General features: G+C 30.8%; 1 protein-coding gene across 1 annotated transcript in view; it reads right to left on the minus strand.

Moving 5' to 3' along the window:
• LOC145322014 (uncharacterized) overlaps positions 1-15,888 on the minus strand; it is a 79,353-nt gene that overhangs the window by 35,706 nt on the left and 27,759 nt on the right. The window contains exons 19-30 of the mRNA XM_080163743.1: positions 14,442-14,620; positions 13,244-13,302; positions 10,419-10,496; positions 9,776-9,833; positions 9,332-9,419; positions 8,917-9,010; positions 8,429-8,470; positions 7,895-7,957; positions 7,079-7,116; positions 5,587-5,648; positions 5,111-5,235; positions 98-200 (exon numbers count right to left, since the gene is read on the minus strand). Of these exons, the coding sequence (XP_080019869.1) occupies positions 98-200; positions 5,111-5,235; positions 5,587-5,648; positions 7,079-7,116; positions 7,895-7,957; positions 8,429-8,470; positions 8,917-9,010; positions 9,332-9,419; positions 9,776-9,833; positions 10,419-10,496; positions 13,244-13,302; positions 14,442-14,620 (989 nt within the window). The remainder of the gene's footprint in view (positions 1-97; positions 201-5,110; positions 5,236-5,586; positions 5,649-7,078; positions 7,117-7,894; positions 7,958-8,428; positions 8,471-8,916; positions 9,011-9,331; positions 9,420-9,775; positions 9,834-10,418; positions 10,497-13,243; positions 13,303-14,441; positions 14,621-15,888) is intronic.

Raw genomic sequence — 15,888 nt, forward strand, 5'->3', positions numbered from 1 at the left:
ATTGAATAATTGACGTTACTTTTACTAAGAAACACATTCTACTCACAAACAGCCTCGTTGCCATATGCAAGAGACACAGATTCTAATTATACCTTACCTCATAAGCATCGCAAACTTTGACAACAAGATCGAGTCCCTTTTCTGAGGCTGGCAGCAGTTTGTTCAGCACCTCGGAAACTAATAGATCCTTTTCAAACCATCTAAAACAATATATTCAAATTAGTTTAAATTCAATTGTATTAGTGAGTTGTTGCACCAAAGAAAAACTATTTTGCGTATTTTTTTGCGTTTTAAGTGTGTTATTTTATGTCCATTATTGGTTCAAATGAAGGATATTATAATCCAACAGAAAAATACTACTATATGGAAATTTCAAAAGGGGGAAAAACTGTACAATTCATATGTAATTAAACAAATGACAAAACTTAGATTTTTCCTTCAAAATCTTCTATAATTTCACGTAATTCAAACACATGAATGTAATTACCCTAGTAAAGTTAATTTGGTGTGATTATAATAAGTTAACACAGAAATATCAAGAATTCATATTCAAGTTTGGCTTACAACCCGATTTATATCCACTGGATATGAACCAGTTCCAAATCATGTATCGTATTATAGACAATTTTCCAGTAATATTAGAAATTAATTTCATAAAAATACTAACAATTTTGGCTAAGAAAAACGGTTAAGATCTATTAACTTTTCATTTTAATATTCGCAGAAAGCTATCTATAATACAATGCGGTAAATAACTATTTTAAATAATTCTTTAAACTACAATATTAACTTAAGACTTAAAAACTCATTCTAAACCCTCAAAAACTACAACACTACAGTAACTGACCAAAAACAACAGAAAGTGAGAGGACATTGGGCTATTAATTTTACCAGTCCACAAAGTTTTAATATAACGTTTCTTATTTGTTGACTTAATAACATTTGGGCCTAATTATTGAATTTTATTGGTTTTTCACTAAGTTAAGTGTCCAAAATTCTGCAAAATCTGAGAGGCTGATAGAAAGACTTAGAGCTGAATATGCTTCTAAGGATAAAGAGATAAAGAAGAGTGCTAGATTTGACAAACAGAAATACGTTGAAGAACTGGCAGAAGAAGCTCAAGAAGCATCAGAAAGAGGTGACTTGAGAAGAATGTATAAGATAACAAAACAATTAAGTGGCAAGAACCATAACATTAGTCAAGTTGTCAAAGATAAAGATGGCAAACCCCTAACATCAGAAAAGGAGGTCTTAAAACGTTGGAAAATACATTTTGAAGAAGTTTAAATAGACCAGAACCAGAAACAGCAGCCAGCCCAGAACCTGGAAGAGAATTGGAGATTAACACAGAAGCTCCAACAGATGAAGAGGTAAGAAAAGCTATTCAAGGTCTGAAACTAAATAAATCACCAGGTGGAGACCAGATTTCTGCAGAACTGCTTCTGGCAGACTTGGATACTGCAGTCAAGGTCTTGACTGACTTACTAGGGAAAATTTGGAGGAAGGAGAAGCTTCCAGATGACTGGGTCAAAGGTATTATTATTAAATTGCCAAAAAAAGGCGACCTTGCTGTTTGTGATAACTGGAGAGGAATAATGCTACTTTCAATACCAAGCAAAGTCTTAAGTAAAGTACTACTAGCAAGAATAGATGAAGCTATAGACAAGAAGCTTAGAGAAGAACAGGCAGGATTCAGGAAAGGTAGAGGCTGTATCGACCAGATCTTTACCTTAAGAAACATCATCGAGGCCTGTGCTGAATGGAACATCCCCCTACGCATAAACTTTGTTGACTTCCAGAAAGCTTTTGATTCTATACACTGAAACACTCTTTGGAAAATTCTCAGAAGTTATGGAATCCCAACTAAACTTATCACTATCATTAGCAAGTTTTATGAAAACTTTCAAGCTTGTGTAGCAGTTGATAACAAAACTACAGAATTCTTCAAGATTGGTACTGGAGTTCATCAGGGATGTATACTATCCCCCATTCTTTTTCTGCTTGTAATAGATTGGGTCATGAGACAAACAAATAACAGGCCAAGAGGTCTACAATTTGGTATCCATGGTATACTAGAAGATTTAGACTTTGCTGACGACCTAGCAATGATATCATCTAGTATCAAACAACTCCAAAATAAAACAGACAGAATTGTAAACTTTACCAAACAAGTAGGTCTATTCATAAATGTCAAGAAGACAGAAGTAATGAGCATAGGAGTTACAGCACAGGAGACAATCAAGATTGAGGGTAATGATATCAAAAATGTTGATAAGTTCACTTACCTTGGAAGTGTAATTACCAACAAAGATGGCGCTAAAGCTGACATAGAAACCAGGATTAACAAAGCTAGAACTGCTTTTAAGAGTCTCAAAAACATCTGGAGATCCAAGAGACTCAGCTTAAAAACAAAATTAAAAGTATATAGCAGCAATGTTAAAACTGTTCTTCTGTATAGGTCCGAATGCTGGAGAGTAGTAACAAATGAAATGAACAAAGTAAACTCTTTTCATAACAGTTGTTTAAGGGAGATTTGTCGAATCTTCTGGCCAAATAAGATATCAAATAATGATCTGTACAACAAGACAAATGAAAAGGATATCGAATTTCAAATTAGAGGGCGGAGATTACGATGGCTAGGACATGTTCTAAGAATGGACAACTCAAGGTTCCCCAAGAAATGCCTAAGGTGGGACCCTCCTGGAAAGCGCAGCAGAGGTAAACCCAGGACAACATGGAAGAAAAGTGTGGAGAAAGAGCTGGAGAGGATGGAACTGACATGGGGAGAGGCAGAAGCATTTGCTAAAGACCGTCCCTCCTGGAGGATTGCAGTGGCCGAATTTGCTGAAAAAGCAAGACGCGGATAAGTAAGTAAGTAAAGTGTCCAAACATTACAACCACTAATTATAATCTACGGATGGGGTAATTTAGTGTATCATAATTGGGTATGTACATATATTTATCGGCTATTTTCTTATCTTTTTAGATCCCTGCCCAAAAAAACGGTCAATGAATGAGGGACAGGATTTGTACTCTTCTTACGGATAAAGGGATCTTGGAACAACTTATGAATGATGAAAAATTGAGAATATCTTTGAATGTGCAAGCTAGCCATATTTTTTCTCTAGTTTTCAATGAATGACGAGGATAAAGAAAGAATATATTTTTAACAAATATTGCTATACTAAGGTTTTAATGGAAAATGATTTTTAGAGGAGTTTATATTGGGGTATCCAAACAAAGAGATGTACAAAAATTGCTTTACAGTCCTGTTTATCCAAGAAGTGATATATACGACAGCAGCCAACAAACAGTAGATATTCATCACATGAGGATTAAAGAGTTTAAGTTAGGGTCAGCTGAATTTTAGTTTTCGATTTTGTACGTTTCACCCCCATCCTAACTCAATATTTACTACTAGCTAGAAAAAGCTTCAAACTTCCCAAGAAAAATATAAATTTAAAAAGTTAAAATTTTGAATGTATAATATATATATAAATAGTAATTATAATCATACATTATATTAATAATTATGAGTAGCTGAAAATAGTTTTTGCAATAATTGGGTTATCTGTCGTACAACTTCGGAAATCAGGGAACAAATGGGTAATAAATTTTCAGTTCATAAAAATTACAACAATATCGTGATGTATCTAAATTATATGACGATCTTGAAATTGGTTATTTTATTTATGTTATTTATTTTGAAATAGAACTAGACGTTGAATCTGTAAAACACAGCTGCTGGCCAATTTTTAATGCCCAAAAATAATTTCTTTTCGCCAGTAAAACAAACCACAGCCGCCAATAATACAACCCACAGCCGCCAATAATACAACCCAGAGCTGCAAGTATAAGCAATCTAAATCCGCCATTAAAATTGTGTGAAGTCGTTATAAAAGTAATTAACAGCCGTTCTTCCTTCGATTTTTTTGTAACATAGTTAAGACCTACATTTTGCAATACTTTCTGCATTAGCTTTTTGAAACTACTTTTTCCCTGACTTAATGCCTAAAGTTGTAAGTTATATAACTGATGTTGAAAGTTATATTTTCATTCTTTTCTAATGAACGTGTTAGTCCTGTCCGGAATACAAATCTACTTGTGTGTTCCACTCATCTACAAGTTACTGTCTTTACGAAAATCGATGCTAATTTATAATTGTTCTTTCTGGATGGTTTTTAGTTTTCGCTCTAGATATAAAAGTTTACTTTATATTGATTTAACGGCTGAGGGGGTTGTGGAATCGACCTCCCCCCTCCCCACCCACACTTTTTTGGAAGGGTTTCATTTTATGGAGGGCGATTTCTTTTGGGATTGTTGTGGTAGCCTCCCTCAAAATAGTTATAAACCTTCCCAGAACCGTTGAGACAGACAGACATACAGACACAAATCATTAAGATTTAAAAGAATTGTTTTCCTATTTTAGTATAGAGATTTAACCTATCTCATAATCGAATAGGTTTGCCTATCTAAAAATAAACTGATTTTACCGTAAATTAAAGATCGAAAGATTAATAAACTAAATTTTCTTTCTTTATCTTGTGCTAGATATTTAACAATGTTTTCTTTTGTCCTTGATGTATGGAATGATATTTTGTGTATTATAATAAATATGTAGCAATATGTCATGTCTTATGTAGCACATTTTATGAATGAACGTTCTTCTTAGGCGGCCGGACAGTATTCTTTTACGTCATAGGTTTATACAGTTTCGAGATGTATGATGAATCAAGAAGAATGAAGCTTTCACTAAAACTTAATTTTAAACCATATAAAAAACTCACAGTCCTTTGTTTTATTTTAGTAGAAGAAAAAACAACATGGCCATATCCCTTAAAGTTACTATTCCTGCAGGGTTTTTTTAACCTTTACTAAACCTAACCTAACCTAAAATAATCATGAAGGGACAACCGTAAGTAAAATTTTAAAGATTTGGTAACAATTTCTTTTTGAGAGAGTTTTTAAAAAAATCGCTTATAAATACAAAAAGACAGGCACAAAAGAGTTACATAACGAATTTACGTTAGTATCTTGGTTAAAGGAACAGTCGGACGGATAGACAGTAGTTATGTATGAAACCGCGCCATTAACACCTTTTTGAATTTACCTAATTTTCTTCTCATCCTTATAGTTGAAACCAAAATTGTAGAGTAGCGGCGTATCTTCATCTACAAAGTCAACAGCTTGGATGCTAAATTTTGTTCTCATTCCAAAACCTTTCTCAGGAGTCACCTAGATATAATAGATTGTTGAGTTGTTAATGCTTTTTTGAAATCACAGTACAATCCATTCGAAGTCTTCAGTCTCTTGAATTAATACTTCCTGGTGCAGTTTAAACCATACTTTTTTCAAAATTGTCTTTGACTTTGATAGGAAAAACAAAAAAGGATAACGAAATCAATACTGTAGTTAACGAGAACTTTTAGAAAAAAAAGACATTCTTCCCTACCTAACTTTATTTTAAGGATAAGGACACGCGCATTTGAAAAAAACAAAAACAGTAAATCAAACAAAATTTACTCCGACAAATTAATTTTCTGTACCTGTAGTTGTCCAGGAGTGGGCGGGGACAAAGTTTTATACCTGTAGTTGTCCAGGAGTGGGCGGGGACAAAGTTTTGATAACCAAAGAAGCCTCAGCACTTCCTGTACGAAAAAGAAAATTATCAAATTAGGCTAGGTTAGGTTAGGTTATATTAGATATAGGGGGTCCCACCATAAAGGTTATGCTTAAAGAACCAGAAAACACTTTTAAGAATAGCACTATTGTGTATACTTGTTACATGAAATTTCATGCTAATGTAATCATAAATTATATTTTGAGGAGGTTTCTCAGAACTAAAACCCACGAGCCCATATTTCAATTGATATTAAAAATCAAAATATCTTGAGTAAATGTAATATAAATTCTGACAGGTATAAATATTTATTTGAAAATTAAAGTTTGATTGGAAATTTTCAAATATTCAACATAATGTAGGTTAATATATGTAAAATATAAACAAACGTAAACACTTTCGGCAAAAAAGATGCGCTTCTAAAAGTTCAATTTTATGTCTTTGATAAAGAAAATATGAAAACTAACATATGTATAATACATCTAAGTTTAGTGAAAAGTTATTTTAAAAACAAATGTAACATTTATATAAAAAATTAAATAAAAATGAAAAATTCATTTAGTTCATAAAATGAAAAAGTAATAACAAAATTGGTTTTTGATTAACTCATTTGTAATTATTCTATCTAACTTTGATAAAACAGGAATAGTTATTTCTCGCATCGTATTATAAACGGCTTTCCGCGGATATAGAATATATATTCGTAAAAAGCTGGATATAATACGATGCTAGACATAGTTTTTTCGTATGGATGAGAACCGGTTCCTATCCACCGGATTCGAATGAATACGAGAAAAAATATACATTTTGTTTTATTCATTTTTTAGATTAATTACATATTAATGATACAAACTTTCATGAATGTAATTTTAGGAATTATAGTCAGCTTTCCTTATACTTATTTCTCATTTGATGAACTTTTATTTTTTGCATAAGTAAATATATTATATCAAATTTAGTTTTGCTAATTAATTCAAGAGAAAAAAATGCAATGGCACTAAAAAAATCAAGTAGTAAAAATTATCACAACAAATATAAAAAAAAACATAATGGACCAAATCCTATAAATTTTCTTAGGTTAACCTTTGAGTTAGGGTTTCCTAAGTCTTTTTACATATGAAAAATCTCGTCCCCAAGATAAAATTCTAGATACATAACAATTTTTGGATATTTCTCTCCAAGTGCTTAGTAACCCACTCCCCTCCCATTAAAAAAATTGAAAATTAGGAAGCTAGTTTTTCGTTTGTTTGCTTATTACTGGGTAGCCCCATAGGGTTAGGCAAGTACATGCCCATCAGGTTTAAGCACCTACACACGGGTTAGGCATTAGAAAAAACAATTCACTTCTACATTACATTTATCTAAATATTTCAAAATAAGGGGGGAGGATTCAATGCTCGACAGGAACTTTATAGAAAAGCATTTCTTGGTATCTACTTGTAAGTAAATTATATTTACCTAGAAGAGGATGTGTTGCTGACAGTTTAAACTTGTATCTAGAGAAAATATATCATAAAGTTAGATACATGAATACATTACTCTGTATTAAGAGAGATAAAGTTTATGTATATCATATAGTTAGATACATGAATACATCACTGTGTATTAGGAGAGATATAATTTAAATTTGTATCTAGAGAAAATAAATCATATAGTTAGATACATTAATACATAACTCTTTATTGATAAAGAAATTATATCTAAAAAAATACATTATGTATATTCTTACCCATTTCATGTATCTAACTATAAATAAATAATACTTGCAACATTTTTCTCTTGCAAAGATGGATTAAGAGGAAATTCAAAATCTTGTTCTGTCCTTTTATATTCTAATTCTATAAATAACTTTTCAAGATTATGTCATACGATATAAACGATTTCGTTTCATACTATACAGATAATAATAATATCATGAAGAATATGAAATTAATTAATCACTTTGTAAGTATTAAAAATAATTTATTGTTTATTCAATCAACATTTAGACATGTAGCAAAAAGAATAATATAAACAAAAGCAAAAAAAGCCTATTTATCCATATTTAAGTGATTAAAATATGATACCTGTCATAGTAAGTCAAAGCTTTTTTAGAGGGGTAAAATAAGAGCGTTAAAAGTTTGAGGGGGGTACTTTAATGTATTTTTTATAAAGTGTAGTCTCCTCAAAATATTTAAAAGTACTGATTTAATTTCTATACAGGTGATTGCATTTGCCATTTAACAGTAATCAACCCTGGAATCAAGATGACCAGAAAGGAGAAGGTTTATTTACCTGGCTCCTCCTTGTAGTCCCTTAAAAATATTTGAAGGTGCTGGCAACTCCAAAGGAAACTCTCTGTTGATAATTTGTCAAAACTTATTTTCTTTACTTCACTCGTTTAAAAATACTCTGCATATGTTTTTGTGTCAGTAAAGGCAGATGGTTTTTAAGAAAATAGAATATGGTTCATGGATATTAAAGAAAGATATTTAAAGATGTTTGTAACTGGAGAAATATAACAAGCAACAACATATTTTTTTCCAATGCAAAACACATTACAAGCTTGCTAAGATATGATATAAAACTACCTTTATAAGCTATATGAACATAAATTTTCAGTCAATATGCTGTTACTGTTTTATTGCTAAAGTAAAAATTACCGAATTTAATGTATTTATAATTAAGTTGCTTTGTTTCAAAATTAATATTTCTATAGGTAATTGCGAAATATTTCTTTAATATTTGCAAAATTTTCATTTTGCAACTTTTAAAATATAAAAAGATGAAAAGTTTATTTTGTGTGTAAATGAAAAAAGTTTTGTTTTCCTGACAGATATATCTCTACGGAAACATTGATACTCGGCAGACCTACACAAAAAAAGAAAATCATCAATTATATCCTTTTACAACAGAAACAGGATCTATGTCTGTCTGTACCACTGAACTGATGTGGTTTAACAGTATAGCTTCTCATACATCCATGGAAGGTTGATAACTATTTTAGGGAGGATGTTATAGCCCTCCCAAGAGAAATAAGCCCCCATCAAAGTTCCCCCACCAAAAAATGTTTTTAACTTTTTTTTAAATAACTAAACTTGAAGGTGGAGGGTTTACTTCCCCCCACCCCCCTTCCCTCAACACCTAAGTGCAGGTAGATATCTCTAGTGCTATTAACTTTTTTTTTAACTAGTAACCTTTTAAAAATTAAATATGTTAGTATTTGAGCTTCAAATATAGTTAAATTAAACCTGTTTATATTTAAAAATCTGCTTTAGTTTCAAAAGCACGTTTATAACCTGAAACTAAATTGTTACCTTGAAATAGAGCTCAATTTGTCTAGGTAGACATAGCCATCTTCATTAACCGGACTCCATTGGACACAGGTTCCTGCTGACCCAGACACTTGAGCTGAAAAAAAGATTTCTAGTCTTTACAAAACTAACAGGACTCTATTGGACACAGGTTCCCGCTGACCCAGACACTTGAGCTGAAAAAAAGATTTATAGTCTTTACAAAACTAACTGGACTCTGTTGGACACAAGTTCTTGCTGACCCAGACACTTGAGCTGAAATTTTAAATTTCTAGTATTTACAAAATTAACTGGACTCCATTGGACACAGGTTCAAGTTGATTGTTTTATAGGTAAGTTACAGTGGTTTAGATTAAAGAAACATATCAACAATTTATAAATGTGAATAAAACTTTTTAATTCCTTGTTAAAAGCTTACCATCAATTGTGATTCTGTTATTAGGATTGTATTTTTCTTTGATGGTTAGCAAAGTAACTGTTGGTGTTCTGCCAGGTACAACATCAACCTTAAATCAAATGAATCTAGGGTGCTTTCTTTCAAAATGTCTGTTGAGTAATGAAACCCTTCCCCTCATATTTATATCAATAAAAAAATACGGTGACGGCTTTTTTTTCCATTGCCTTACCCCTTAAAGTAATAAGCAAACAAACGATAATCTATATTACTTCTCACCCCCCCCCCCCTCCCCACCTACTCTTTATTTTCAAAATAAGGGATGAAGGTGGTTTCAGTGCTCAATAGGGAACATCCGTTCTTGTTTTTTCAGTTGAATGAATAAAAAAAGTTGAATTAGCTTTTAATTCCTCATTTCTCATAAAAATAAAATACTTTGTCAATAACTGATAAAAAATAAATTATTACCTGTATTGAAGATGTAGAATTCATTCCAGCAACTGATACAACAACGCTCATGTTGTAACTAAAGTAATTTTCTTCTGAATTGCTTGTTAATTGTCTTTAAGTACATTTATCTTTTTCAAATAATCACAAAATATTTTCTAACTGAAAATTTAATTGGTGCATTTTTCAGTTTCTGAAAAGTCTTTTAGTGTTCATTAAGTTTTGGATTTGTTTTTATGGTAAAAGGGTAGTTGTACGAAGTGCATTTAAACTTGAATTTAGTGAAATGCATATTTTTTTCAGTTCAATAGTTAAAACTACATCTATAGGATATATATTTAAAAGAATTTAAATTTTCTACCAGGTAGTTTAAAATATATCATATGTAACATAAATGACTGTCCTGTTTTCATAAAAACAGCATGATAACTATTTTGCTGGTGCCAAATTGATTGCTATTTATTGTAATACAAAATTATACATGTTAGATAGTATTTCTTTGACTTATACATGCGTTCAATCAAACTTGTTAAATGCACTTCATGCAACTATCCCTTTAATCTTTTTGTCTCGACATTGTGTTAATAGAGTTTGAAATATTGAATTTATGATAGTCTAACCATTTTAATTGGAATGTAAATGTAAAATAACAGTATTAGTTTACCTGTTTGGTGGTAAGCTGTTAGGTTCTAGCTTTACATAACTTTTCTTCAAAACTTCTGCACCAATGGTTTCCTCAAATCTTTATGTTATAAAGCAATGATATTTATTTTTTTTCAGTATTTTTTTTCAATAAAAATTTTTAACTATAAGACAAATATTTTTTGCAATGCCACAAAAATAGAATATTTCTTAAAGATTATTCCAGCAAGTTATAAAATATTCTTTTAGTTTATTGAATTGTTTATTAACTAGTATATAGTTATTGTATTTTTATTTAAAGCATCTGTTGATGGAATTTTTATGATGTTACTAATAAAAATAAAGTTTTTTGAGACAATTAATCGCGAATAAGTAACCTATTAATACAATATATATATAAAAAAGTTATTTTAATAGATAGTTTTGAAAGAATAATCTGCACTACTGTGTGATAGAAGCCAGGAATAGATAGTGATAATACAATATATTTGACATTATAAGTTTGGAATTAACAAATCAAAAGTAACCATAGTTTTGGGACCAACGTATAAGATAAAGAGGTTATAAAACTTTGAATACCAATGTAATTTACAGTTCCCCTTCCTTCCTGAAAAGAGGCAGAAAAAATCCATCAGAAGTATTGTTCTTTCAATCTACACAATTGTTTTTTTTTATCATCAAAACAAAACATTATTTTCTTCATGGAAAAGTACCAGGGCAAGATATTTCATCGGAAGACAACATATTTTGGATAATTAATATCTAGGTAGGTGGAAAATAACATTATCAATACAATGAATCTTGATTGGGTTTGGTTTAACGCCCAGTTGTAATTCTTTTTATAAAAGATACAAACAAATATTTAGATTTTTTATCATTAAATTCTTAGTTATAATTATGAATAAAAAGTTTTTTTTATGTATCTAAAATCATTTTTTTAAAAGATGAATATGTTTTCTTAGTTACTTAAACATGGAAAAATAAGTTACAATAATGTTGTAGTTTGATTATATTCTAATTCAATATATATCAGGACTTGGCCACTGGTCATATTTTGAGCGGCTAAAACGTATTTTTTGGGCTAATTGCCCAGATTGGGTGCATGGCTGCGAAATCTGAAAAAGAAAGGCTTTTAAACTAAAATCGATATTTTAGACCCTATATCAAGTAAATAAAGAAAATTAATAATGCTTTATTACTTTACAAAATTGTAATATTAAAGCTTTAAATAATATTGTATACCGTTATTCGTTAAATCGTTTAACTGTTAATAAAATTTGTGAAAATAAAAAAATATTTTAGAAGTGTAATGTAATATTCATATTTGAAATAAATAACTTTACGGCATTTTGAAATATTTTTTCTTTACAGTTATATTTTTTGACTAAAAAAAGTTCTAAGCAACTTTGTATTTAAAAAAAACTAAATCCAGTAAACGTCAAAATGATTTTTTAAAAAGGACACCTGACTAATAAAAAATATACTATAATGAACGTTGTGGAATAATGTATAAATGAAAATAGATATTGACCCTTTAACAGCGATTTAAGAAAAATAATAGTTTAGTTTGAGTAATAATGATAAAGTTTTTACAATAAAAAGTCTTCTGCAATGATTACAAAATTATTAGTTCTCTGTTTTTTTTTCCATGAAACTATTACTTTCACTTTATTGTAATGGTAAAATAACAATCTCTAGACATCTTAAGGAGAAAATTTTACAGTCATTTATTTGTTCATTATGAAAGAAATTAAATATATTCTTTTTAATCTTCAAGAACGAGATTGTTTAAAAGTCTCTATAAAGTAATGAATAATTTTATTATATATTTATTTACATGATTCTTCACCATATTATGATGTACTCTAATAAAGCGATACTTGTAGAAGAACGAACTGACAAATAAATGACATTGGAAATAGCAACCTAAATTTACGACAATTTTCCCCTGTCATAATATCCACGTGTATTTTATATCCCTTTATAAAGTTGATAATATCTATAACAAATTCATATTTCTAAATAACGGTTTCTATAGTTTGCTTTAGTATACAAAGTATAAAAAAAATTCCCTTTTAAAAGCTTCGTGTCAACTAGAGGTAATTTATGAAATATTATTATGGGCTTTTTATGTGTAGAAAAATAAATACATTTTTTAAAAGCGAAGCTTTTCTATAATTAGGGTCGGTTCGTACGTCCGTCCGTACGTCCGTCCGTCCGTCCGAGATAGATAGCTTTTATTCGTTAATTTAGGCATGTTAGAATTGTCCTATGGATTTCAAACTTTGCATGATGGTTCCTGTAGTAGTTGGGTACGATTTAGAAAGCGTAGCAACTCTATAATCATTACCAGAATGTCCGTACGTCCATTTTAAACATGTCGATTTTTCTACTTTTTTAAAAACAAATTTTTAAGTGATCTAATTATCCGTTTGATCTGATTTTTGGTATATTGATTCCTGGAACAACAAATAACAATATCATAAGCGAAGCAACTCTATAATCAAGTCCTAAAAATGTAAGCATGTCAATAAACATTATCCGGCATCAAGCAATTTTTCAACAAATATACTTACAATTTTGCTTCGACCCTTATACTTTTATGTTCTGATTATTCAATTCAGACACTATACAAGTGTTAATGTTCGTTTGTCCTACCGTTTCGGTGCTTCGCTTTTATTGATGTTGTCATCCTTGTTGAGTAATGTATTTTAGTTAAAGTTGTAAGTAAGGTTTCTCTATACTCCTTGTTGAGCTATATAACCCAAAAATTTATTGAAAGTAGGGGGAGGGGAGTTGGATGATCCACTAGAAGTTGAAGTGATTTTATCCTATCATTGATTTTTCCTTTTGTTATTAGAGTCAAAGCATCCTTGTCCATCCATTGTTCCACACAACCATTCAAACTAGAAATCAGAAATTACACACTCTTAAAATTTGAAAATAGTTAAATTGCCCGATTATAAAACAGGGATAACAACATCCATAAGTAATGAAGAAACAAATCTTTAATGACAAAATGAATCATAGAGCAGAGGTGAATTCTTAAAAAAACTTTTGCCTTACTAAAATCAGTGAGGCTCGCTAAAAATTTAGATAGTATAGTTTTGCCTCACTAAATTTTAGTGGGGCAAAATTTTTTGAATTCACCTCAGGTATGAGAGAGAATATGCAATCAATCATTTAAAAATACAATTTTCTTTTAAGAATTAGTCTTTATCTTTTACAGCATGATAGACAGACAGATGGACTAAGATATACCATCAATTGTGTTATTTTCTAAAACGTAAAACCCATTCGGACTAGCCATTTTCGAAATCTTTAGTTTTACAAACCTTACTACTTAATATAGCAGGATTACTTTAAACTTATGAAAACAAGTATTACTAAAAAACAATTTAGAATGTTTTTTTTTTCAGTTATAAGATGAGATGATGAAAAATAAAACAATATCTTAATACAATGCTGTTAAGGAAAATAAAAAGAATCAATAATGAGCATCTTAAAATTGATATGTAAAATATTGAGAGTATAATAATTCTATTTCACTCAAACATTTTTTTCAGCAAATTAAAATAGATTCAACAAGTATGCAAAAGATTTTAAAATGATGACATTAATTTTTACATCAATTTTGTTTTTGATTTAAATGGTGAAATCCACAAAAAAAGTTAAGTCAACGCAAATGGTAGATATAGATGTAGTATGTATAAAGCAGGGATGTAAAGGGATAAGACTATGGCCGATAAGTTGTTGTACATTTCCAATTATTTATGATACACAAATTTACTCTTTCTGTAGATGACAATTAGTGGTTAAAACCTTTGATAACTCAACTTAGTAAACCAACCAATCAAAATTCAAGAAAATCCCCAAAGTTGTTAACCAGTAAATGATATTGTTATTAAACAACTTTGAGGACTAGTGTAATAAACAGCCCAATGTCCCCTCCCTCCCTGAGTAGAATGGCATACCCCTTTAAGAAATCAACATCTATACAATGATAAGTAAACCTACAGTATCCAAAAAATACCTCGGCCATTACCTGCATTTGTTCTCCAGTATTATCCTTGTCCACGGACAGTGTTGCATCCAGCACAATGTTATTGCTGGTCCCCACAGTGATCTGCTCCATGGCAGTGATGGCTGACGGCCCCAGTCTTGCTGTTGACACCAAGTGACTGGCGGATCCAGTTAGATTACCACTGGTTGATATTACAAGAACTAAAATAATAAATAAATAATAAACTATAAACAAGAATAGTTATTCATTGCATCGTTTTATAGACAGCTTGCCGTTGATAATAAAATGTATAACTTTAAGTTTAAAACCTGTTTTGCCTGAGGGACAGAAGGCTGAGCTTAACAAAGCTGATTTATTTTATTTTAATATTTCTAGAAAAATGGTAACTGGACAAAGTGTTTAAAAAACAGCCATGTGAGGGAAAATAAGAGGATTATCTTTATTTTTAAGGGGTTTTCTTTATCACTTCTCCTCTCATCTTCCTCATTTTTATGACGTCACGTGGCTGATCTTTGAGACAATTTGTCCAGTTACGAATAATCTCTTTAATAGGTTGCTATAAATGATTTTCCAGTATGGTTGAGAACTGGTTCAAATCCTGCGGATGTTAATCAGTTTCGAAGCCATACTGTAAAATAGTTTATGCGCAACAATTAATTTAAGTCAAAATTTGAATGTTGAGTGTTGTTTAATTTAAAAAGTTGGATTCTAGTAACTAGTTTAACCCTTAACGGTCGGGGGGGGGGGGTTGAACGCCCCCCCATCCGGTTTTTTCTATCTCATTTTCTGTGTGTGAAAGATAAAGAGCCCAAACTGCTTGACTTTTTAAGTATGGGTATGACACATAACTGAGAGTTGGAATTTTTTGAATATCTCCATCCTGGCGGGCACAGGATGCCAGCAAACCTGGCAGGGTCATCCAGGTAAAGAGCAAAAATATTTTTTTGACTAAAACAAAGCATTTTATCATACCAAAATACTAAAAAATCTTCTAGTAGTACATCCTTATATGAAATACAGGTGTTCAAGTCACTTTCAGGTTCCAGGTATGATCCTGCAGGTCCTGATCTTCCAGGTCTCCAGAAATCTTTAAAAGGCTCCTGTGGCCGCAATTTTTGACTTAGAGACTTCAAATTTTAAACTTAAGCTTTTTCTACATGTCTACACAACGTATTAAAAGTTCATGAAGATCCGCCGCCGTTTTCCCGCCGACCGCCGACTGCGACAGCTGCGGCCGCTGAAATTTATATTTTGATATTTCTAATGTAAAATTTACATAAAAATAAACATTTCCTGGGAAAAAATTTTTCTTCTAGCTTCAAAAATTTAGAAAATTACAGCCGTTTGAAATTTTTAAATAAAAAAAGACCTAAAAACAAAGGTTGTTAAATAAAAGGGTGAAGGAGCGAAAATTGACTTAGACTTATAAAAGGTCGGAAATTCATTATCAAACAGGGGACTTGCACAA

Source organism: Acartia tonsa, chromosome 6 (genome assembly GCF_053477335.1).
Source record: "Acartia tonsa isolate MP-2025a chromosome 6, ASM5347733v1, whole genome shotgun sequence".
NCBI classification, from domain to species: domain Eukaryota; kingdom Metazoa; phylum Arthropoda; class Copepoda; order Calanoida; family Acartiidae; genus Acartia; species Acartia tonsa.